The 24,790-nt window shown below is 40.1% G+C and overlaps 1 protein-coding gene across 8 annotated transcripts in view; it reads left to right on the forward strand.

Moving 5' to 3' along the window:
- klc1a (kinesin light chain 1a) overlaps positions 1-24,790 on the forward strand; it is a 98,748-nt gene that overhangs the window by 10,180 nt on the left and 63,778 nt on the right. For all 8 annotated transcript variants that reach the window (XM_072568591.1, XM_072568590.1, XM_072568592.1 and 5 more), the window contains exons 2-3: positions 19,475-19,736; positions 24,104-24,334. In XM_072568591.1, the coding sequence (XP_072424692.1) occupies positions 19,476-19,736; positions 24,104-24,334 (492 nt within the window). In that variant the 5' untranslated portion in view covers position 19,475. The remainder of the gene's footprint in view (positions 1-19,474; positions 19,737-24,103; positions 24,335-24,790) is intronic.

Genomic DNA, 24,790 nt, shown 5'->3' on the forward strand with positions numbered 1-24,790 from the left:
GACAGAAAGCAAAAGAGAATATGAATCAGTCAACCAAAAGATCTAGAATTTGCAAAGTGAGTCGAAGGACCGTTTCTCACAAAACAGCCCCATAAACCTTAATGCAATTGATAAAAATTCATCAACCTCTATTTTAAAAGTTTTCAGAGAATGAGGTTCCGCAGCCCGTGGAGGTGGGGAATTCTGAGTAAACAAACTCTTCTTATCTCTGTCCTATGTGATACTTCCTTTATTTTTAAGTTGTGCCCCCAGTTCTGGATTCCCCAACCAGGAGAAACATTATATTGGCATCTACTATGCATATCCTTTTGGGTATCTCGTAGGTTTCGATGTGTTCACCTCATTCTTGGAGAATACAAGTCCATTTTGCCCAATCTCTCTCCATAGGACAGTCCTGCCACCTTGGAAACCAATCTGATGAATCTTTGTTGCATTCTCTCTATGCCAATAACTTATTTTCATCGCATCATAGAATCCCAACAAAATGGAAGTAGGCCATTCAGCCTATTGAGTCCACATGACCCTTCAAAAAGCATCCTACCAAAACCTCCACCCTGTCTCATTTCTCATAGGTAATCTATCCAGCCTGCGTACCTCTGGACACTGAGCAATTTAGCATGGCCAGTCCACCTAATCAGCACATCTTTGTACTGTGGGAGGAAATCCATGCATTGGATTTAATTTTGTAAAACATTCTTGATTTGCAACAGTCCCATTAGATTGAAAAAATAGTAAATGTAACTCTTTCGATCAAGAAGAGATGGTGACAGAAAGCAGGAAGTTCAGGCCAGTTAGCATAACGTGTTGAAGGAAAAATATTAGAAGTCATTGTTGAAGACATTAAAACAGGACACAGTTAAGTTCAAGGTGATCAGGCAGAGTCAATATGGTTTTGTGAAAGGGATATCATGTTTGATCAGTCTTGTAGAGTACTTTGAGGAGGTAACACATTGTGGGTACAGGAAAGTTAATGGATGCATTGTGCTTATTTCCAGCAGGCATTCAATGAGGTGCTACATCCAAAGTTATTGGGAAAAGTAAAAGCTCTTTGTGTAGGGGGTAGCGTATTGGCATAAATAGTTTGACTGGCTAATTGGAAGCAGTGAGCATGAGTAAATCGGTCATCTTCAAACTGGCAAAATGTAAGGGGATCTCAACTTAAATGCATTTAACAGAGTTCAAGTTTGATTTGGTAACAGAGAAGGAATAGTGATGTTGTTCCCATCTAGGACAATGTATGAGTTGAAGGGAACTTGCAGGTGTTGGTGCTCCATGCATTTTCTGCCTTTGTCTTTAGCAGGTTTGGAAAGTGCTATTGAAAGAGCCTGGGTGAGTTAGTGCTGTACATCTTGCAAATGTGTTACTGGTGAAGGGAATAAATGTTGGATGAAGTACCTATTAAGTGAGCTGATTTGTGCTGGATAGTGTTGAGCTTCCTGAGCTGCAGTCATCCATGCAAGGGTTGACTTCTCCATCATATTTCCAAACCTCCACCTTGTATTCAAGCACTAGGAAAAAAGGAGTTGAGTTGCACGATTCCCAACCTCTGACCTGCTTTTGTAGCTACAGTATTTATATTGCTGGTCCAATTCAGTTTCTGATCATTATAACTCTCAGGGGAAGGTTTTGGTGTAAACTTTACGCTGAGTATGTAGTGTCCTGTTATGGTTTTGGGAGCAACATTAATTAAGTGCATCGCAGCACCTAGTAAACAACTATAATCTTTTTATTGTAAACATTTATGTTTTGTCTGTGAGCTTTTGTTTCTTACATAATGACATGCTTTGCTCAGTATCTCACAAACAAACATGACAATCAACTATCTGTAAGAATAATAGGGTGGTTATGGTAGGGGATTTTAACTTTCCAAACATAGACTAGGACTGCTGCAGTGTTAAGGGGTTAGATGGAGAGGAATTGAAGTGTGTACAAGAAAATTTTCTGATTCAGTATGTGGATGTACCTATTAGAGAAGGTGCAAAACTTTACCGACTCTTGGGAAATAAGGCAGGGCAGGTGACTGAGGTGTCAGTGGGGAGCACTTTGGGGCCAGCAACCATAATACTATTAGATTTAAAATAGCGATGGAAAAGGATAAACCACATCTAAAAGTTGAAGTTCTAAATTGGAGAAAGGCCAATTTTGATGGAATTAGGCAAGAACTTTTGAAAACTGCTTGGTGCCAAAAATTTGCAGATAATGGGAAGCCTTCAGAAATGAGATAACGAGCATCCAGAGAAAGTATATTCCTGTTAGGGTGAAAGGAAAGGCTGGTAAGTATAGGGAATGCTGGATGACTAAAGAAATTTGGTTAAGATAAAGAAGGAAGCATATGTCTGGTACAGACAGGATAGATGGAGTGAATCCTTAGAGTATAAAGGAAGTAGGAGTATACTTAAGAGGGAAATCATGTGGGCAAAAAAGGGACATGAGATAGCTTTGGCAAATAGAATTAAGGAGAATCCAAAGGGTTTTTACAAATACATTTAAGGAGAAAAGGGTAACTAGGGAGAGAATAGGGCCCCTCAGAGATCAACTAGGAGAAAGTGAGGACTGCAGATGCTGGAGTACCAGAGTTAAAAAGAAGGGCTTATGCCCGAAATGTCGATTCTAACACCCCTCAATCCCTCAAAGATCAGCAAGGTGGCCTTTGTGTGGAGCCGCAGAAAATGGCGGAGATACTAAATGAGTATTTTGCATCAGCATTTACTGTGGAAAAGGATATGGAAGATATAGAAAGTAGCAAAATAAATGGTGATACCTTGCAAAATGTCCATATTACAGAGGAGGAAATGTTGGATGTCTTGAAATGCATAAAGGTGGATAAATCCCCAGGACCTGATCAGTTGTACCCTAGAACTCTGTGGGAAGCTAGAGAAGTGATTGCTGAGATATTTGTATCGTCAATAGTCACAGGTGAGGTGCCAGAAGACTGGAGGTTGGCTAACGTGCTGCCACTGTTTAAGGGTGGTAAGGACAAGCCAGCGAACTATAGACCAGCGAGCCTGATGTCGGTGGTGGGCAAGTTGTTGGAGGGAATCCTGAGGGACAGGATATACATGTCTTTGGAAAAGCAAAGACTGATTAGGGATAGTCAATATGGCTTTGTGCGTGGGAAATCATGTCTCACAAACTTGATTGAGTTTTTTGAAGAAGTAACAAAGAGGATTAATGAGGCCAGAGCAGTAGATGTGATCTATATGGACTTCAGTAAGGCGTTCGACTAGGTTCCCCATGGGAGACTGGTTAGTAAGGTTAGATCTCACAATACAGGGAGGACTAGCTATTTGGGTACAGAACTGGCTCAAAGGTAGAAGACAGAGGGCGGTGATGGAGGATTGTTTTTCAGACTGGAGGCCTGTGACCAATGTAGTACCACAAGGGTTGGTTCTGGGTCCTCTACTTTTTTGTCATTTACATAAATGATTTGGATGCGAGCATAAGAGGTATGGTTAGTAAGTTTGCAGATGACACCAAAATTGGAGGTGTAGTGGACAGCGAAGAAGGTTACCTCAGATTACAAAAGGATCTCAGAATGGGCAGAGGAGTGGCAGATGGAGTTTAATTCAGATAACTGAGTTGCTGCATTTTGGGAAAGCAAATTTTAGCAGGACTTATACAATGAACAGTAAAGTCCTAGCGAGTGTTGCTGAACAGAGAGACCTTGGAGTGTAGGTTCATAGCTCCTTGAAAGTGGAGTCGCAGGTCGATAGGATGGTGAAGAAGGCGTTTCGCATGCATTCTTTTATTGGTCAGAGTATTGAGTACAGGAGTTGGGACGTCACGTTGCGGCTTTACAGGACATTGGTTAGGCCACTGTTGGAATATTGCTTGCAATTCTGGTCTCCTTCCTATCGGAAAGATGTTGTGAAACTTGAAAGGGTTCAGAAAAGATTTACAAGGACATTGCCAGTGTTGGAGGATTTGAGATATAAGAAGAGGCTGAACAGGCTGGGGCTGTTTTCCCTGGAGCATCGGAGACTGAGGGGTGATCTTATAGAGATTTACAAAATTATGAGGGGCATGGATAGGGTAAATAGACAAAGTCTTTTCTCTGGGGTGGGGGAGTGCAGAACTAGAGGGCATAAGATTAGGGTGAGAGGGGAAAGATATAAAAGGGACCTAAGGGGCAACCTTTTCACATAGAGGGTGGTACGTGTATGGAATGAGCTGCCAGAGGAAGTGGAGGAGGTTGGTACAATTGCAACATTTAAGAGGCATTTGGATGGGTATATGAATAGGAGGGGTTTGGAGGGATTTGGGCCGGGTGCTGGCAGGTGGGACGAGATTGGGTTTGGATATCTGGTCGGCCTGAACTGGTTGGACCGAAGGGTCTGTTTCCATGCTGTACATCTCTATGACTCTCTCGAAATGAAGATAAAATTCAACAGTACACAATTCAGTTTCAGAAAATGCAGATCATCTCAGCATTGACCATTTTCAAATTTAATGTGATTTTATTTTATTTCTTAGGCTAGTAAATTAGTGGTATTTCAGAAAATTTGAAAAAGTACTGTGCATGTTCTATCCATTGAATTTTGATCTAAACACAAGCTTAAGTTGCATTTTTTCTTACTCGTAACAACACTTATTTAGTGCATGTTAAGGTGCAACTTAGATTAATCTTTACCATATTATAGTCATAGTCAAAGAGCTGTACAGCATGGAAACAGACCCTTTGGTCCAACTTGTTCATGCCAACCAGCTGCCCTAAGTAAATCGAGTTCCACTTGCCAACATTCGGCCCATATCCCTCTAAAACCTTCCTATTCATATTCCCTTCCAGATGCCTTTTAAATGTTGTAACTGTACCAGCCTCCACCACTTCCTCTGGCGCTGTTTCCATACACGCATCACCGTCTGCATGAAAAAGTTGCCCCTCGAGTCCCTTTTAAATCTTTTCCCCTGTTGCCTTAAACCTATGCCCTCTAGTTTTGTACTGTCCCATTCCAGGGAAAAGACCTTGTCTATTGACCCTATCCATGCCCTTTATGATTTTAGCAATCTCTATAAGGTCGCTCCTTGACCTCTGACCTTCTAGGGAAAATAGGCACAGCCTATTTAACCTCCCGGTATAGCTCAACTCTGGAATTATCCTTGTAGATCTTTTCAGCAAGATTCCAAGTTTCATAACATCCTTCCTCTTGCAGGGAGACTATTGGATATCATCCTTGAAAAGAACAATACTGCTAAATAACCCTGTAGTTTATTCAAACTAGTGTAATACGATTAAAACAGACAATAGGTGCAGGAGTAGGCCATTCTGCCCTTTGAGCCTACACCACCATTCAATATGATCATGCTGATCATCCTTAATCAGTATCCTGTTCCTGCCTTATCTCCATAACCCTTGATTCCACAATCCTTGAGAGCTCTATCCAACTCTTTCTTAAATGAATCCAGAGACTGGGCTTCCACTGCCCTCTGGGGCAGAGCATTCCACACAGCCACCACTCTCTGGGTGAAGAAGTTTCTCCTCATCTCTGTCCTAAATGGTCTACCCTGTATTTTTAAGCTTTGTCCTCTGGTTTGGCACTCACCCATCAGCGGAAACATGTTTCCTGCCGCCAGAGTGTCCAATCCTTTAATAATCTTTTATATGTCTCAATCAGATCCCCCCTCAGTCTTCTAAACTCAAGGGTATACAAGCCCAATCGCTCCGGTCTTTCAGCATAAGGTAGTCCTGCCATTCCAGGAATTAACCTCGTGAACCTACGCTGCATTCTCTCAATAGCCAGAATGTCTTTCCTCAAATTTGGAGACCAGAACTGCACACAGTACTCCAGGTGTGGTCTCACCAGGGCCCTGTACAGCTGCAGAAGAATCTCTTTGCTTCTATACTCAATCCCTCTTGTTATGAAGGCCAGCATGCTATTAGCCTTCTTCATTACCTGCTGTAACTGCATGCTTACCTTCATTGACTGGTGTACAAGAACACCCAGATCTCTTTGTACTGCCCCTTTACCTAAATTGATTCCATTGAGGTAGTAATCTGCCTTCCTGTTCTTGCCACCAAAGTGGATAACCATACATTTATCCACATTAAACTGCATCTGCATGCATCTGACCACTCACCTAACCTGTCCAGGTCACTGTGTAATCTCCTAACATCCTCCTCACATTTCACCCTGCCACCCAGCTTAGTATCATCAGCAAATTTGCTAATGTTATTACTAATACCATCTTCTTCTATATCATTAACATATATTGTTAAAAGCTGCGGTCCCAGCACTGATCCCTGCGGTACCCCACTGGTCATTGCCTGCCATTCTGAAATGGAGCCGTTTATCACTACTCTTTGTTTCCTATCAGCCAACCAACTTTCAATCCAAGTTAGTACCTTGCCCCAATACTATGTGCCCTAATTTTGCTCACTAACCTCCTATGTGGGACTTTATCAAAAGTTTTCTGAAAGTCCAAGTACACTACATCTACTGGATCTCCCTCGTCCATCTTCAGAGTTACATCCTCAAAACATTCCAGAAGATTAGTCAAGCATGATTTCCCCTTCATATATCCATGCTGACTATGACCTACCCTGTTACTACCATCCAGATGTGTCGAAATTTCATCCTTTATAATAGACTTCAGCATCTTTCCGGAAGGAAGTGAGGACTGCAGATGCTGGAGATCAGAGCTGAAAATCAAGAAGGGCTGATGCCCGAAACGTCGATTCTCCTGTTCCTTGGATGCTTCCTGACCTGCTGCGCTTTTCCAGCAACACATTTTCAGCTTCAGCATCTTTCCCACCACTGAGGTCAGACTAACTGGTCCATAATTTCCCGCTTTCTCTCTTCCACCTTTCTTAAAAAGTGGTACAACATTAGCCACCCTCCAATCCGCAAGAACTGATCCAGAATCTATCGGACTCTGGAAAATAATCACCAACGCATCCACGATTTCTCGAGCCACCTCCTTCAGTACCCTGGGATGTAGACCATCAGGCCCCGGGGACTTATCAATCTTCAGACCTAACAGTCTCTCCAACACCAATTCCTGGCAAATATAAATTCCCTTCAGCCACTGTTACCTCAGGGAGATTGCTTGTGCCTTCCCCAGTGAACACAGATGTGAAGTACCAATTCAATTCTTCTGCCATTTGTTTGTTCCCTGTAATATATTCCCCTGTTTCTGTCTTCAAGGGCCCAATTTTAGTCTTAACAATTTTTTTGCCTTGCACATACCTAAAAAAGCTTTTGCTATCCTCCTTTATATTTTTGGCCAGTTTACCTTCGTACCTCATTTTTCTCTGCGTATTTCCTTCTTAGTAATCCTCTGTTCTTTAAAAGCTTCCCAGTCCTCCGTTTTCCCACTTATCTTTGCTACGTTATATTTTTTCTCTTTTAACTTTATATGTTCCTTAACTTCCCTCGTCAGCCACGGCCACCCATGCCTCCTCCTAGGGTTCTTCTTCCTTTGTGGAATGAACTGATCCTGCATCTTCTACATTATACACAGAAATATCCGCTATTGTTCCTCCACTGTCATCCCTGCTAAGGTATTGCACCACTGAACTTTGGCCAGCTCCTCCCTCATAGCTCCATAGTTCCCTTAATTCAACAGATATATTGTCACTTTCGATTGTACCCTCTCCCTCTCAAATTGCAGATTGAAGCTTATTGTATTATGGTCACTACGTCCCAATGGCTCTTTCATTTCTAGGTCCCTGATTAATTCTGGTTCGTTGCACAATACCAGATCCAGAATTGCCTTCTCCCTGGTAGGCTCCAGCACCAGCTGTTCTAAGAATCCATCTCTGAGGCACTCCACAAAGTCTCTTTCTTGAGGTCCAATACTATCCTGATTCTCCCAGTCTAACTGCATGTTGAAATCCCCCATAACAACTGTAGTAACATCTTTGTGACAGGCCAATTTCAGCTCCTGATTCAACTTACATCCGACATCCAGACTACTGTTTGGGGGCCTGTAGATAACTCCCAAGAGGGTCTTTTTACCCTTAGAATTTCTCAGCTCTATCCACACTGACTCTACATCCCCTGATTCTATGTCCCCCCGCGCAAGGGACTGAATATCATCCCTTACCAACATGGCCACCCCACCCCCTCTGCCCGTCAGTCTGTCCTTACGATAGCACGTGTAGCCTTGAATATTCATTTCCCAGGTCCTGTCCACTTGAAGCTATGTCTCAGTTATCCCCACAATATCTTATCTGCCAATTTCCAAAAGAGCCTCAAGCTTATCCATCTTATTTCTAATGCTTCGTGCATTCATGTATAGTATTTTTAATTTGTTCCTGCTCTCACCCTTCCCATCAACTCCTATGTCACTCAACCTTACAGCATGATCCCTTTTTGAGTTTTCTGCCTCATTGATACAGTTGTCTTTCTTGACTTCTCTTGTTCTAACTTTCCCTGCAATTTCCTTCTTAAACATCCAGTTTGTTTCCCCCCCCACCCCTACTTAGTTTAAACGTAGCTGTGTTGCAGTAGCAAACCTGCCTGCCAGAATGCTGGTCCCTAACCTATTAAGGTGCAAACCGTCTCTCTTGTATAATTTATGCTTACCACAAAACATACCCCAGTGATCCAAGAACTTAATCCTTGCTTCCTGCACCAGTTCCCCAGCCACACGTTCAAGTCCATTATCTCCCTGTTTCTGGCCTCACCAGCCCGAGGAACTGGAAGCAAATCGGAGATAACCACCCTGGACGTCCTGCTTTTCAGCCTTCTCCGAAGTCCCGCTGTAGTATGTTCCTCCTCTTCTTCCCGACATCAATTGTGCCGACATCTGGCTCTTCACCTTCGTCCTTGAGGATTTCCTGCACTCTATCTGTGATGTCTTTAACCCTGGCACCAGGAAGGCAACACACCATCCTTAAGTCCCGCCTGCTGCCACAAAAACCCTGCTCAGTTCCTCTCACTATGGAGTCCCCTATGACCCCGGCTCTGTGCGATGTCCGACTCTTCCGCTCTGCCTCCACGCCAACTTTTGATTGACAGACCTGGCCGCCTCACGGACTGGCAGTGTCATCTGTCTCTACTGTTTCCAAAAGATTCAACTTGTTCCTGACAGGTACTTCCCCCGGGGTATCTGAATGTGCACACACTTTCCACACTTACACGAGCCAGACACACCAGAGTCATTGACCTCCCACATCAAGCATGTAGCACACTGAACCAGCTTGGCAGTCATGCCTTCACCCTCTTCAACTGTGGCGAAATCACTTCACTCGACCTCCTTGTCAAAGACTCCTGAGCTAAAGCCTCACTCTTCAATCCACAGGAACTTCCTTGGACCCTCTTTTTGGGGCAAATCTGTGGACTTTTTATTTAGGTTAGAGGAGGAGGGAGTGTGGGAGGGAGGCCCTACTTTGTAGGACCTGGGGTCTAGAACGCACCCACTCAAATAACAATCACTTACTTTCCCGACCGGTTTTGTACTCCGACTTCACTTCCGCCCAGCTCCCGCCACTCTCTGCTGCAAAAATTTCAAGTTGTGTCCAAAGGATTCTAAACAATGAAATTTCATGTTGAATTTAGTTCAGCATATATTTTTCACATACCTTGCATTCAGATTGTTGGGTCATTTTTAAAAGTACTCAATGCATATTGCAGTAATTGACTGCAGTTACCAAGGCCCTAAGGTCTGGAATTACCTTACTAAATACATTTCTGCTTCTCTCCGCCTTTTAAAACTCTCTCTAAAAGCTGCCTTCATCTATACTAATTTTTTTTGTATGTGGCTCAATGTCCAATTTTGCCTAATTTTATTCCTGTGTTGTACCTTGGAAATTTTACTTTGTTCTAAAGGAGTCAAGCAAGTGCAGGTTAGGCTTTGTTGTGAAAGTCCCTAATAACATCCCATAGGGATGTTCAAAACTGATGCACAGGATGCATAGTTCTAAAATGGTGTGCTCTTTTTGAACATCTTTGTGATAATTCATGATATTTGGGGAAGCTGAGACAGCTTCTGCTTTGAATAACATTATTTGAAGAGTTATATTAGAAGTGAATATAGAAAAGCATTCCACAAATAATAGATAATCAAGGGCCCTAAGGGGGCACAGTAACCATTGCTAGAGAAAATGTGCAACAGTTTTTGTCAGGAATTTGATAGTAGGAAGACTGAGAATAGTTAGAATATCTAGGAATAGCATGAGGTTTGGGGTCCAGGACCTAGATCTAGAATTGATTCAGCAATCTCTTTGCTTAAAATTCTTTATAGATTTTGGTGTAGTTAGGTTAAATGGTGTAGTATTGGAAGATTAATGAAACTTTTTCTTCTGACCATTTAGCTAAACTTAGTACTTGAATATGAAACTAAATAGTGCCAGTAAAATGACTGGATTACCAGATCATTTTAAATAACTTCTTTAAAAGATGGAAATGAATAACTGTGAATATTTTATAGGAAATCACTGTTTATTTAATCTAGTTAAGAGATTGCTGATTACTTAGAAATCTTACTCATGCATGAGAGTTGTTACACATGAAACATTCTATTGATAAATTAGACATCTTCTGAAGTCAATAATATTATCTCAGGCCTTAGAGCCAAAATATTTCACCAGTCACTGAATGGTAAATAGGCTGATATATTATTGTTAGCTGGTTCAGATCCTGAAGAGACCTTAGAGGCAGGAAGTAGTGTAGATAATGGTGCTGATTGTGGGTTATTTCCTCATTGATAGTTATCTGCAGTCCTCCAATGTTCAGCCTGTTAGCACAACAGAATGTACTGTTCTGTTACCATGGAAAAGTGAATCTCTAGAGAGTACTTCTTTTATCGTTTGTGTGTTTTTGCATAATTCCCTTAATTTATAAGCTGTGATATTACCCCATTTTTTCCATTGGCATTTTCTGTTTCACCAGTGTATGAATTCGAGCACACTTGTCTTTGTTACTGGACTCTGCTCACCACGTGCCAGCCATGGTTACTGTGCTCAATCCTCACTTAAAGTATATTGCTAACCCTTTGCTGTAGCTGGGGCAAAATGCTTAAACTCCCTCCCTACCAGCACAGTAGGCATATGCACTTTTATTGTTGACTTCTCAATGACTATTAGAAAGGGCAGTAAGTACTAACCTTGGCAGTTATCTCTACATCTCATGAATTTAAAAATAAAGTTTGAAATTGGGATCATTTGTGATATGAAAAGGAGCTTAGAAGTGGTGTTTCCACATGTGTGCTGCCAAATTTCTAAGTGGGCCCTGTAGGGTATCCCCTTGCTGTTGTCCCTGTAGTGGGATTAAGGCAGGATTGTTTCCAACCGATGACTCCAGACCACCTCCCACCATCTGGTGGAGGGGGTTGGGAGTCGGAGGCGATGAACTGGAAGACACAATATTGTTGCCATAAAGACATCCATAGCCAATCTCCATCAACAGCAACAGAGAGGCACAGTGCAAGTTTTGTATCCTCTTGTTCCTCAGAGGACGGGAGTACACGGTGAGCCTCCTACAAGATCCCTACACTCCTCCAGGAGATAAAGCCACAAAATCTCTTTGTTGCTGTCGTATATTTTTGTCTCTCTAGCTCTGTCTTGTGGTAATATTAATTATTTATTTTACATGATAAGAATATTGGCAAACGTACCCTCTAAGTACATGGCCTCTCAACTCCTGTACTTGATGTTTTAACCAAAAGAGGAAAGATACCAAATGCCAACTTCATTATCCTATTTACTTGTGATTCTACTTTCAAGGAGCTATCAACCTGCACTCCAAGGTCTCTTTGTTCAGCAACACTCCACAGGACCTTACCATTAAGTATATAAGTCCTGCCCTGATTTGTCTTTCCAAAATGGAGCACCTCACATTGATCTAAATTAAACTCCATCTGCCCGTCCTCGGTCTATTGGCCCATCTGATCAAGATCCCATTGTACTCTGTGGTAACCTTTTTCACTGTCTTCTACGCCTCTATTATTGGTGTCATCTGCAAACTTACTAACTATAACTCTTATGTTCACATCCAAATCATTTATATAATTGACAAAAAGCAGTGAACCCAGCATCGATCCTTGTGATATGGCACTGGTCACAGGCCTCCAGTCTGAAAGGTAATCTTTCACCACCACCACCCTCTACCTTTGAGCCTGCTCTGTATCCAAATGGCTAGTTCTCCCTGTATTCCATGTGATCTAATCTTGCTTACCAGTCTACCATGAGAAACCTTGATAAACGCCTTACTGAAGTCCATATTGATCACATCCATTGTTCTGCCCTCATCAATCCTCTACTCAGCTATAAAAATGGAAGCAAAGCAAGTTTGTCTGTAGCAATCATTGTGATACTTCACTACTTTCCACAACAAGTTTAAAAAAAAAATCATGTAGGTATTTTTAAAATGGGATTGTCACTTATCTTTTATGCTTGGTGTACTTACAATTAATATGACTTTCATGTTAGATGAGGAACAGTTGACGTAATTATGGCAGCATATTGAATTCAAGAAAAGCCCCACACATCTTTATTCACATCTTGTCCCACAAATCTAAAGCCTTCCCTCCTGTGCCATCTTTCTGGCCAGGCATTCATCTGCCTTATCCTTCTATTTCTGTAGTTGCTTGCTTGTGATACTGGAAGTAATCCAGAGATTACTACATTTTTGAGGCCTTGCTTGCTAATTTTCTATGTAGCTCCCTATATTCTGATTGCAGGATCACATTCCCTTCCCACCTGTGTTATTGATACCAAGAATGCTAATGACCTCTGGTTGTTATCCTTCCCCAGAAAAATGTCTTGTAGCTGCTCTGTGAGATCCTTGACCCTGTCAACAGGAAGACAACATGCAATGCTGGAATCACCATTACAAACACTGAAACATTAGCTTGTTTCCTTAAGTAATGAATCCTCTACTTCTTTGTTCTTCTTCCCCTGCTGTACAGATGAGCTTGCAGGAAGTGCCACAAACATGGCTCTAAAGGCATTCCCCTGAGGATCCCGTACTCTAAATCAGTCTCTGAAAGGGAAAATCAGTTTGTGAGTGGGATGTCAGTGGATCCCTGCATCTTCCTATTTCTCTTGAACTGCCTTCAGTTGCCTTCTTTCCTCTAAACTCCAAAGCTGCAGTGTGACCACCTCTCTAAACATGCTATCTACTTAACTCTTAGCCTTGCAGATGTGCCAGTGTTTTTAATCAACTGAGATTTTGAACTTGTATTTCTTCAGCTGCAAGCACTTGTACATGTGCAGTCCATTGTCTTGAGTTTAAACTTGATTTTTCTTAATCAGTTTTAAACTTCCTTTATGCCAACTTTAATTCCTTGCCTTGCTTTACTTTATTATATTACTTTATTAAATTGGCCTTGACTTTTACTTGTTCCTATTGTTTCTCAATTAATCTGTTTTTCCAAAAAAAGTTTTTCAAATCACAAACAAATCAATCCACCACTTCCCTTTGATTTCACTACTTGATTTTCTCCCTCTAATTATCAGTTCCCTAAAGCTGCAGGTATAAAACCATGCCTCCTGTCTTGCTGCTGGGTTTAAGCTGAAAGGTTGGGTCCTTGATTCTTGGCCTTATTAAATCCTCTCCCTGCTTCCTTTCTTGTTGCTGTGTTTAAGTTAACTAGTTGCCTGGAAGAACAAAATAATAGAAATGCAAAAGGGTTAAAAAGAGAAGTTTGTATTGGGTGAGAGGTTATGTTCTGTTTTGAGCATATTTAAAAAAAATAAATTAAGCAAGCTGGTTGCAAAACACAATATAACTTCTTCCAATGATGTTTAGAACCCCTCTAAAATGGCCTCATAAGGTACTCATTTTTATTACAGAAATGTCAAATGAATGAAATTGCCACCACTTTGAATTAGCTCTGGAAGTGCCAGAGGCAGCCATGTTGATCCTGCAAAGTTATCCTTGTTACCTTTTGGGGCTTATGCCAAAATTGGGACAGCAGATGGACGACTAGTTGAACAACAGCTTAGCTTAATCAAATTCCTGTTTCCGCACTGTTGCTGGGCCAGAATCTTGGATGTACCTTAATATTAGCACTATGTATCTACCTACACAATATGGACTACAGAGGTTCGAGAAGGCAGTTCACAGCACCACCTAAAGAACAATTAGTAGTGAGCCATAAATACTTGACTTGGTAAACTAAGTACTTTGTGTAATTTTTTAAAAAGATTACATTTTGGTTTGCTGGCTAAAAGAGTTTAAACCTCTTGTTAATTGAAAGATCCTTAATGTTGAGTTACACTTTTGCGAGAGCGCAACCAAGAAGAGTTCCAGGTTCAAGACTCTAGAATAAAAGCATCATAGAACCATTACTATTCTGAGCAAAGATGTCTAAGTCCATGATGCTGACATTAATTTTCAAATCCTTTCTAGTCACAGGAGAGGTACCAGAGAACGAGAGGACAGCTGATATGATATCATTAATCATGAAGGATCGTAGGATCGACTAGGGAGCTATAATTTCAGCAATAGAAAAACTGTTAGAAAATTTTCTTAGGGATAGAATTCATCTCTATCTGGAGAGACGAGGATTAAACCATCATGGTTAACATGTCATATTCGATGGTGATAATTTCTGCCAGGTTTGATGGAGTTTTGAGGAGGTAACAAATTGTGTAGATGAAGGTAGTATAATTGATTTCACATGGACTTTTGATGTGTTTCATGAGAGATTGGTCAAGAAGACATGAGCCCATGGTATCCAGTGCAATTTAGCAATTGGATGCAAATTGATTTAATGGCATGAGGCAGAGGATGACATATGAAGGTTATGCTTGTGACATAATGCTGTTTGTGGTGTGTATTAATAATCTAGAGATGAATGTAGGAGACTTGATCAGTAAATTTGCAGTTTGCATGAAAACTAATGTCGTAACTAGCAAGGAGGAAAGCCTTAGAATACAGAATGATATAGATTGGCTGGTCAAATGGGCAGAATGGTGGCAAGTGGAAATTAATCCATAAAAATGGAGGTGATGCACTTGAGAGGTCTAATAAGGTAAGGAGTACATAAGGAATGGTAGGATCCAATGAAGTAGAGCGGATCAGAAGAATCTTGGTGTGCATCATAATAGATCCTTGATGGCAATGGGATACATGAGTAATGTGAATGAAGACAAATGGGATACTTGCCTTTATTAAATGAGGCATTGAATACAAAAGTTGGGAGGTTATGATAGATAAGACATTAGTTAGGCCACATCTGGAGTGCTATATGCAGTTCTGGTCACCACTCGTTAGGAAAGATGTGAATGCAGTAGAGAGGGTACAGAGAAGATTCACCAGGATGTTACCTAGGTTAGAGTGTTGCATTGAAAGAGGCTGGGGTTGTTTTCTTTTGTGCAGAGAAGGCTGACAGGGGCCTGATTTGAGATGTACACAAGTAAGGGATATAGGCAGGGTAGATACACATAAAATTTTTACTTAATAGAGGAGTAAGTGACCAGGGTGTGTAGATTTAAGGAAAAATGTTTTTGTCCAGAGAGTGGAGGATATAAGGTTGGTAGAAGGAGGAACTATCACAACATTCAAAAGTATTTAAGTGAACACCTGAAATGCTCTAGCATACAAAGCTACAGAACATATGCTGGAAATTGGGGCTAGAGTGGACAGGTATTCAATGATTAGCATGAACATGATGCATTGAAGGGCCTCACTTGTTGGATTGAGCACAGTTGGGAGAACTTTGAGAAGAGAACCTTGACAAATGTAAGTGGAAGGCCCAAAAACAGCTCAACCTTTTTACAAACCCTTCGTACAGATCTTTGACAAAGTGGTCAATCCTTTTTTTTCATATTGAGGATGGAAGTCAGATGAGAAAACAGTTAGGAAGTTTGGTTTAGAAAATAAGTACTTCTTTACTGTACTTTTAATGTAACTGAACAGTCAGTTGTGATTCACTGATTTTTGTTCAGTAAAGTTATTTTGATTTAAAGTGTTTCACAATACTGGTTCTTTTTATGAGGTTACTATGCCCTTAAGCTTTTTTCAGAGAAGTTCTAATGACCCAAGATTCCAACTAGGTTGGGTTTGAAAGTTTTATCTGGGGCCCTTTGGTTTACTCTAACAGATAACACCTCCAAACTAAGACTTTCATGTCTTAAAAAAAAATAGTATAATCAAAGGAGAGTAGCCAGCTAGCTGTGTAGCTAGCTTTCATTTAGATGGAGTTTTTAAATTCAGTTTAGAACTTTAATGAGTTCAGTTGCAGCAGGAGATGTGTGAAAAATGCTGCTGAGCACTCTCTCTCTCTGACTTCACAAGCTGTAAGTTGTTTTTACTGTTTGTGCTAAGGGATGAGTGTTTTGGACTGTTGCAAGTATTTTTGGAACAGCATCATTAAGTTGCGTTTGGATAGGATAGGTTATCCGGTATTTGGTTTCCTGTTTTTGTGTTTTATTCTGTAATTTTGTAAATAAATTTTGTTTGTTTAGAACTTGGCAGTAGGTAGGATTGTGAAGAGGGCATTTGGTCTGCTTTCCTTTTGTTGGTCAGTGCTTTGAGTATAGGAATTGGGAGGTCATGATGCAGCTGTACAGGACATACTGCATGCAATCCTGGTCTCTCTTATAGGAAGGATGTTGTGAAACTTGAAAGGGTTCAGAAAAGATTTACAAGGATGTTGTCAGGGTTGGAGGGTTTGAGCTGGGAGAGGCTGAATAAGCTGTGGCTGTTTCCCTGGAGTGTTGGGGCCTGAATGACTTATAAAATCATGAGGGGCATGGATAGGGTATGCAGACAGAGTCTTTTCCCTGGGGCTGGGGAGTCCAGAACTAGGTTTAAGATGGGAGGGGAAAGATTTAAAAGGGATCTGAGGGACATCTGTTTCTCACAGAGGGTGGTGCATGTATGGAATGAGCTACCGGGAAGGTGGTGGATGCTCGTGCAATTACAGCATTTAAAAGGCATCTGGATGGGTGCATGAATAGGAAGGGTTTCGAGGGATATGGGCCAAATGGGACTACATTAATTTAAGATATCTGGTTAGCGTGGGCAAGTTGGGTCAAAAAGTCTCTTCCCGTGCTATACAAGTCTATGACTGTATGAATTTATCACGAAACAGATGGCATGCACCCAGATAGTGGAGAAATTGTTCTCCTTCCTAAACACTCTTCATTCAAATGAAGAACCCATTGGTGATTAACATCATTTTTTTCTGATCTTGTTCTACATTTGCCATTTATATCACGTGCGAAACTAATTGCAATGTTTATGATAATTGCCAGCAATCACCAAGCTATCACATCAAGCCTTTCAGCTTCTTATGTATCCAGGATGCTATGCCTGATGAAAGTTAAGGGTAAACCCTGCCGAATTAATCTGTGGTACAGTTTTTAGAGAATCGGCATTGATTGGAATGCTGATTTAGAATGTGATAATTTATGGATTTCTTGTGATTGAATTATTTTAACATCATCTCTACAAATGAACTGTTGTTATCTTCCTTTCGGAAAATGAATGAAACCAATCCTGAATATTCAGCTCACTCTTTAAGTCCTGATAATTATTTTCACGATAGTTATGCATCTATTTCATATCTATACTGTACAATATAGAGATGTTCCGATGGTATTATAGGAAGCAATGAAAATCACTTTTTATATGTAGTCCAGTTCATCTGTTTTAGTTTCTTCAAGAGTGCAGCTGTTACAAAATGAACTTTTATTACATTCTGAAATGCGTGTTATACAATCAACCACATTTCAATGGCCTAATCAAGTGCCACATTTCCTACTCTAATAATGAAGCAATTTGAGTTCCCAGTGATATCTGAGGCTTGTTTAGGCTTGGACTTAGTACTTGTTAAAGTACAGATTTGAGACGGCCCAGAGAATCCCTTGTGGACTCAGATCTGTAAAGCCTCTCTCTTGGTTTGTCTCAGGAAGTCTGGAATAAAAGCTTCTTACAGATAGTTTAGTTAAATTTTAGTCATCCCCTTTATTCACTAATAGCATCACTGTTACAACATTACACTGATAGCTAAACTAACTAGGTTCTAATAACCTAGGAGAGTAGGGTACCAGCTTTTCAGGTGCCCCAGCAGGCTATTCCAATGTACTGATACAAAGTCGCTTCCTTTATACAAAAGTTTACAAAACATAGCATGTTCTTAGTTAGACAGATAACAATGAAAGACAATAATTCGTAAGCAAGAGAAGTTAATTGACAGATCTGTGTGTGCTTGACTGATCACTTCTACTGGTCTTGAGGCCATCAGGTGGGAAAAACAAATCCAGCTGAGTTGGCATCTGGTGGTGATATAAGTTCCTATAAAGAAGTACCAGTCTAAATTAAGTGGGAGATGTCATAAGGTAACCTTGCTCAGTTCACATGTCTGATATAATTGTTTTACGAAATGGCTTCTTAGCAAGGAGGGCAAACCTTTGACCGTAAAATGGCTTCCCAACCGATTGTCAGAATCTCTTCAATGTAAGGTTTACAAGAATTTTAAGCTGGGGCCGGTTCCTGCTTTTTATCTTAAGCACAGAATCATTCTGTACCTGAGGCTAAAATGTTGTATTTAAAATAATTTATTAGTCTCGAATTAAACATGCCTTCTTTTCAAGTTTGATTCAAATTCAAATAAAACATATGGTTTGATTAGTTAGAATTGACAGTGGGGCAATCTGTAAGGTCTGTAAAACAGCAAGTAAGTTAAAGCTTTATTAATATTTCCTTTTACAGAGTTTGCATTTCATAACCTGTAATGGCTACTCAAAATCATCAAAAAGTCTCAAAATGCAATTAAATTCAATCCAAAGCAGATAAGCACCAAGTTAATTTTCTACTGGATTCAACAGCCTTGGCACTAAAATGGCCTCTCTCTCTCTCTCGTGTCCTTTTGAACTCTCAAGTTAGGGTTTTGTAACAGCATAGATTTCTTTTCTCCCTGTGACTGCCCCACTTCCAAGGGTTAATAAAAAACTATTATAATTGGCAGCATCTAACCGTTAATTACAAAGTTTTTAATTGTACCGAGTTTCGTTTCAGGGTCAGAATCAAACACTCATTAATTTCACAAGGGAACAGCTGTGAATGTTATCACCTGGTGTCCTGTTCACACAGATTCACAGATGCTAAGGCAAATGTTCTTAATTGTCTTACAGCATCCAGTTATCACTTGGTGAGCCCAGGTGTCCCTATCTTTTGCATTTTTTAAGTTTCCCCCTTTTCTGAGCCTTCCTGCCTGTCTATTTTATAGTGCAATAAGTGTGTTCTATAATTCAGCATTATGTTGTAGTCTAAATGTTTAAAGACAAGTTTTAAGGCTATAGACTTTCTCTCACTCTTCACATTTATTTTGATCCCATAATCCTTTGCATTTCATTTTAAATTGTGAAATGACTGTATATGACTGAGACACCTCCATGGTATTTCAGCAATTGCTATGGATTAATTATCGCAAACCGATAATGTCTCCTCCCTGTTAGAAAACTTGCATGTCACAAATTTTAGTCACATTCTTCAAATTTATCATTGCAGATTGCAAGGTTAATGCGTTAGTTGTTCAGACCATTTTAACGTGTTTATTCTACTTAATCTGTTTTTTTTAGGATGTATGACACCATGTCCACAATGGTGTATTTAAAGGAAGATAAACTGGAAAAGCTGTCACAAGAAGAGATTATTGGCAAGACAAAGCAAGTGATCCAAGGACTTGAAGCCTTAAAAAATGAGCACAACTCTATTTTGCATAGCCTGCTGGAAACCCTGAAATGTCTTAAGAAAGATGATGAGATGAACTTGGTTGAAGAGAAATCCAACATGATCCGCAAGTCTCTGGAAATGTTAGAACTTGGTCTCAGTGAGGCACAGGTAAACACTTCCAAACTTGTACATCAAGGTTTGTTTTGGTAAGGTACTTTGTACACGACTCATGTTCTTGCCAATTTACCTCAACATTAAATGTTTCCATTGGCACTGTGGAGAGGCATCAATGCCTTTGAGAAGACATAATGCTTTACTACTGGTGAAGCACTAAATTCCTTCTCTGTGCTTAAATGATATTTTTGAAGTAAGCCAGTTATCTCAAGTGGAAACTAAATCTCAGGTTATTTAATATAATTTTCATTAATTTCCAGCATGTTTTAAACCCATGTAAGGAAGTGGAGTCGCAGTTAGGTAGGATAGTGAAGGTGTTTGGTATGCTTTCCTTTATTAGCCAGAGTATTGAGTACAGGAGTTGGGAGGTCATGTTGTGTCTGTATAGGACATTGGTTTGGCCACTGTTGGAATATTGCTTGCAATTCTGGTCTCCTTCCTATTGGAAAGATGTTGTGAAACTTGAAAGGATTCAGAAAAGATTTACAAGGATGTTGCCAGGGTTGGAGGATTTGAACTATGGGGAGAGGTTGACTAGGCTAGGGCAGTTTCCCTTGAGCGTCGGAGGCTGAAGGGTGACCTTATAGAAGTGTATAAAATCATGAGGGGCATGGATAGGATAAAGAGACAAAAGTCTTTTCCCTGATGTGGCAGAATCCAGAACTAGAGGGCATAGGTTTAGGGTGAGAGGGAAAAGATATAAAAGAGACCTAAGGGGCAACGTTTTCATGCTGAGGGTAGTACGTGTATAGAATGAGCTGCCAGAGGAAGTGGTGGAAGCTTGTACAATTGCAACATTTAAAAGGCATTTGGATGGGTATATGAATAGGAACGGTTTGGAGGGATATGGGCCAGGCGCTGGCAGGTGGGACTAGATTGGATTGGGATATTTGGTCGGCATGGATGAGTTGGATTGAAGTGTCTATTTCCATGCTGTACATCTTTATGATTCTTTTGCTGTTAAAACTCACCATGGCATGCTACTGAAACACAAGAATCATGAAAACCTTAAAACTGACTCACTCAGCATACAGCTTAACGAGGTGCAAGAGAAACATACTCCTGATGAAGAGCTTATGCTCAAAACGTTGATTCTCCTGCTCCTCGGATGCTGTTTGACCAGCTGTGCTTTTCCAGCACCACACTCCTTTTATTTGACTCTGATCATGCATCTGTAGTCCTTTTACTTCCTCTCACAAGACAAACATATGTCGGATGCTGTTTGACCAGCTGTGCTTTTCCAGCACCACACTCCTTTTATTTGACTCTGATCATGCATCTGTAGTCCTTTTACTTCCTCTCACAAGACAAACATATGAGTCATGACCTTCAGGAGAGGGAGCAAGGAAGAAACTAGGTTTAGAAAAACATGAATTTAGATCTTCCTAACCACCTTTATCAGATCATCCATGTTACATGTAAGCTGCATAGAATTGTAGAATCCCTATAGTATGGAAGCAGGTGACCCTGCCTATTGAGTCCACACTGACCATCTGAAGAATATCCTACCCACCTACCCTATCCCTGTAATTCTGCATTTCCCGTATCTAATCCACCTAGTCTGCACATCCCTGGACACTACGGGCAACTTTGCACGGTCAATTCACTTAATCTACATGTCTTTGGACTGTGGGAGGAAACCGGAGCACCCAGCGGAAGCGGGGAGAATGTGCAAACTGCACACAGTTGCCCAAGACTGGGATTGAACCTGGATCCCTGGCGCTGTGAGGCAGCAGTGCTAACCACTGAGCCACCATACTACCCCATGCACTAGATATTGCAATACCTACAAACAGCAGTTGAATCTTTGGACATCCATTGAGTTATAAAAGGCCACTTTCATAGTTTATTTCCCTACTGTGTGCAGATGCTATTAGACAAAATTTCTTTAGCAACCCAGCCTAATTCACTCACTGTCATCTTGGTTTGAACAAGATTTTCTTCTAAGAGTTCAAAGTCAACTATTCTGCGTTGGAGGCCATGGTGTGAGGTCTGACCCACTCTTGTAATTTGCTTTCTTCATTCCAAGCCTATCCTTGCACTCAGCCTGTAGGACCTCAAGACTATTTTTCTTTTTGTGTTGAGGAATATTTGCACCAATACGAATTGTTGACATTCTTTACCTTGGTTAAACTTTTTTCACTCATGGGATATTTTTCTCGATATTTGCACCACAGATGATCTTTTTACTGCATATTAAAGCCCTTTAGTATATATTTACAGATTCCTCCTTAGACTGTTATACTTTCAGATCATTGCAAATGCAAATAGGCATTCTGTTCAACAAGAAAGAAGGGAAATTCCATATTTGGAATTCTAACCTTGGGTACTTACGAAGGCAGGTGCTCCCAAACTGCCTCAGTAATTTAAAATGTCATAATTCTTGACAAACCATGGCTCATTTAACTCCAGTTCAAGCTAGAGAACAAACATCCAATATCAAGTGAAATGTAGCCAATTTTTGTTTTGGTGAAAAGTTATGACTGGAGCTGGTTCACAAGATTTCCTTCATGACCCATCATGGCATGTGACATTGTTAGTAATGATAACCAACCAGCTTGCATAACACGTTTCTGTACCCCATTTATATCAGCTTTTCACCATTATTATTCTCTTATTCATAACAGCAATCTTAATCAAGTCAGAGGGGTGCAAACTTATCTTTCTCATATTTCTTAAAAGATGAAAGATTGGCAAGGGCCAAAGAGGCCTACATATATATTTTTAACTAACTTGTTCAGATGTATTATGATATACCTGTGGAGCAGGTGGAGTTTGAATCTAGGATGCTGGCCCACACAAAAGGACACTAGCCCTGCACCATGAGATCCTCAAGGGGCATAAGTTTATAAATATTTTGTAAGACACAAAGCTAAAATGCAGGTGCAACAAGCAATTAGGAAGGCATACAGTATGCTGGCCTTTATCACAAGATGATCAGAGTACAAGACAAAGATGTTTTTCTTCAATCATATCAAACCTTGGTGAGAACATAACGGATTATTGTTGCTACTTTGGTTCCCCTTCCTTTAGGAAAAATAAACTTGCTATAGAGGCAGTGCAGTAGAGGTTCACGAGACTCATTTCTGCACTAACAGGACTGTCCTTTGAGGACAATGGTCTTACATTTTCTGGAGTGGTGATGTAATTGGAATGTGAAATTATGTACAGAATGGATGCAGAAAAGATGTTTCTTTTTTTTGGGGTTACATGGTGAAGGAGGAGAATGAGGAGTAAAGGGGTCACAATCTCAGAATAATGGACAAGCCATTTTGGACTGAAATGAGGAAGGCTATAATTCACTTGGATAGTGAATCTTTGGAACATTCTACTCTGATGTAATATGGTCATTGAATATGCTCAGCAGATAAGCGGTGAATGTCCTATCCCATTCCTAAGTCTGATATTCTAAAGGTCCCCTAATCAACAGTTGCCATTATTGGCTTTATCACATTGCACTTTGCTGTGATTTACTAAATTAGGAGACACGCAAACTCACTTTTTAACATATGACCAACTTGAGATTAAACTTTTTAATTTGAGGACAGATTTCAAACTTTGTATTCTGAGAGTTGTCAAGCATGATTTTTTTCTCAATACTCATATATCTCTTGTGACATTACAATGAAGTATTAAATGCATACATTTTCATATATAGCACAGAAATATATGTTGTGTAGCTTGCAGAAAATTGGATGTTCATAACTTAGGATTGCATCTAACCCAAGTTGTGAATTATGTACATTATCAATTTTTCCTTGGTTCATAAAGGAAAACCACCTTTGCACTAAAACTTAAAAAATAATTTAAAATGTTAGAATTATCACAAAATTGGGCAACAAAGTTAAAAGATTGGATTTCTTTTGCATTTGGGATGTTGAAAATATTATGCAACTTTACCGTGGGCATTATAAAACCTGAGTATTGCTGAAAAAAGACATTTTGTTGGAGCTGTTGTCTTGCATTCATCAGGACATTTGCAAGAAAGGAGGAACAATGTTTTATAGCTTAGCAGTTAACTGTTAGTTGTCATCTAACTTCGTGTTTTCTCTATGACACTGCCTTCGCCAAAGTCTACTTGCTAACCAAAAAATGCACACTTCACTTAACATCATAAGATGTTCTTCCCCTTTCTATTTTGGTATTTTTGCAAATATCTTGATGAGCCTAAAACACCAAGCTTCAACAGTGTTTTTTTTTGAGGTGTGCATTATAGTTACATATTTACTCTCAAAGTAATTTTTAAAATTTAAAATGCTGTTTTATAGATTTTTGGAAAATAGTTACAGTAATATAGTTTGTCACTTAAAACCATAATCTATAAAGTTGCAAAATATATTTATTATGCCTTTTGTTTTAAGGTGATGATGGCATTATCCAGTCATCTAAGTGCAGTGGAATCAGAAAAACAGAAATTACGTGCTCAGGTGCGTCGGTTGTGTCAGGAGAACCAGTGGCTACGGGATGAGCTGGCGAACACTCAGCAAAAATTGCAAAAGAGTGAACAGAGTGTAGCTCAATTGGAAGAGGAAAAGAAACACTTAGAATTTATGAATCAACTCAAAAAATATGATCCAGATTCTTCACCACTGGTGAGTCAATAGTAGGTTTCACCTTATTCAGTGTCACTTACACATAATTACCTCTTTTGGCTAAACTTTTTCACTTCTCTTACCTCCAACACACATCAATTTAATGAGATAAATATGTGTATTTAACATTATCCATTATGCTTTTGCAACTAATAATTTTCCCTACTGATTAATTTATATTGATCTGTTAAAGCAAAGCTACCAGAGTTTTGCAAATGCCACTATTATCAGCATAAAATAAGGTCATTAGAAATAAAAGCTAGAGAAATTCAGCAGGTCTGGCAGCACATGTGAAGAGAAAAACAGAGTTAATATCTTAAGTTTGATATGACTTCTGTTGGGAAGAGATCATTTTCGATATATAGCAGGGAAACAGAACCTTCGGTCCAACTTGTCCAAGCGGACAGATATCCTCAACAAAAACTAGTGCCACTTGTCAGTATTTGACTGTATCTC

The sequence above is a fragment of the Chiloscyllium punctatum genome, chromosome 4, assembly GCF_047496795.1.
Source record: "Chiloscyllium punctatum isolate Juve2018m chromosome 4, sChiPun1.3, whole genome shotgun sequence".
Classification (NCBI taxonomy): Eukaryota; Metazoa; Chordata; class Chondrichthyes; order Orectolobiformes; family Hemiscylliidae; genus Chiloscyllium; species Chiloscyllium punctatum.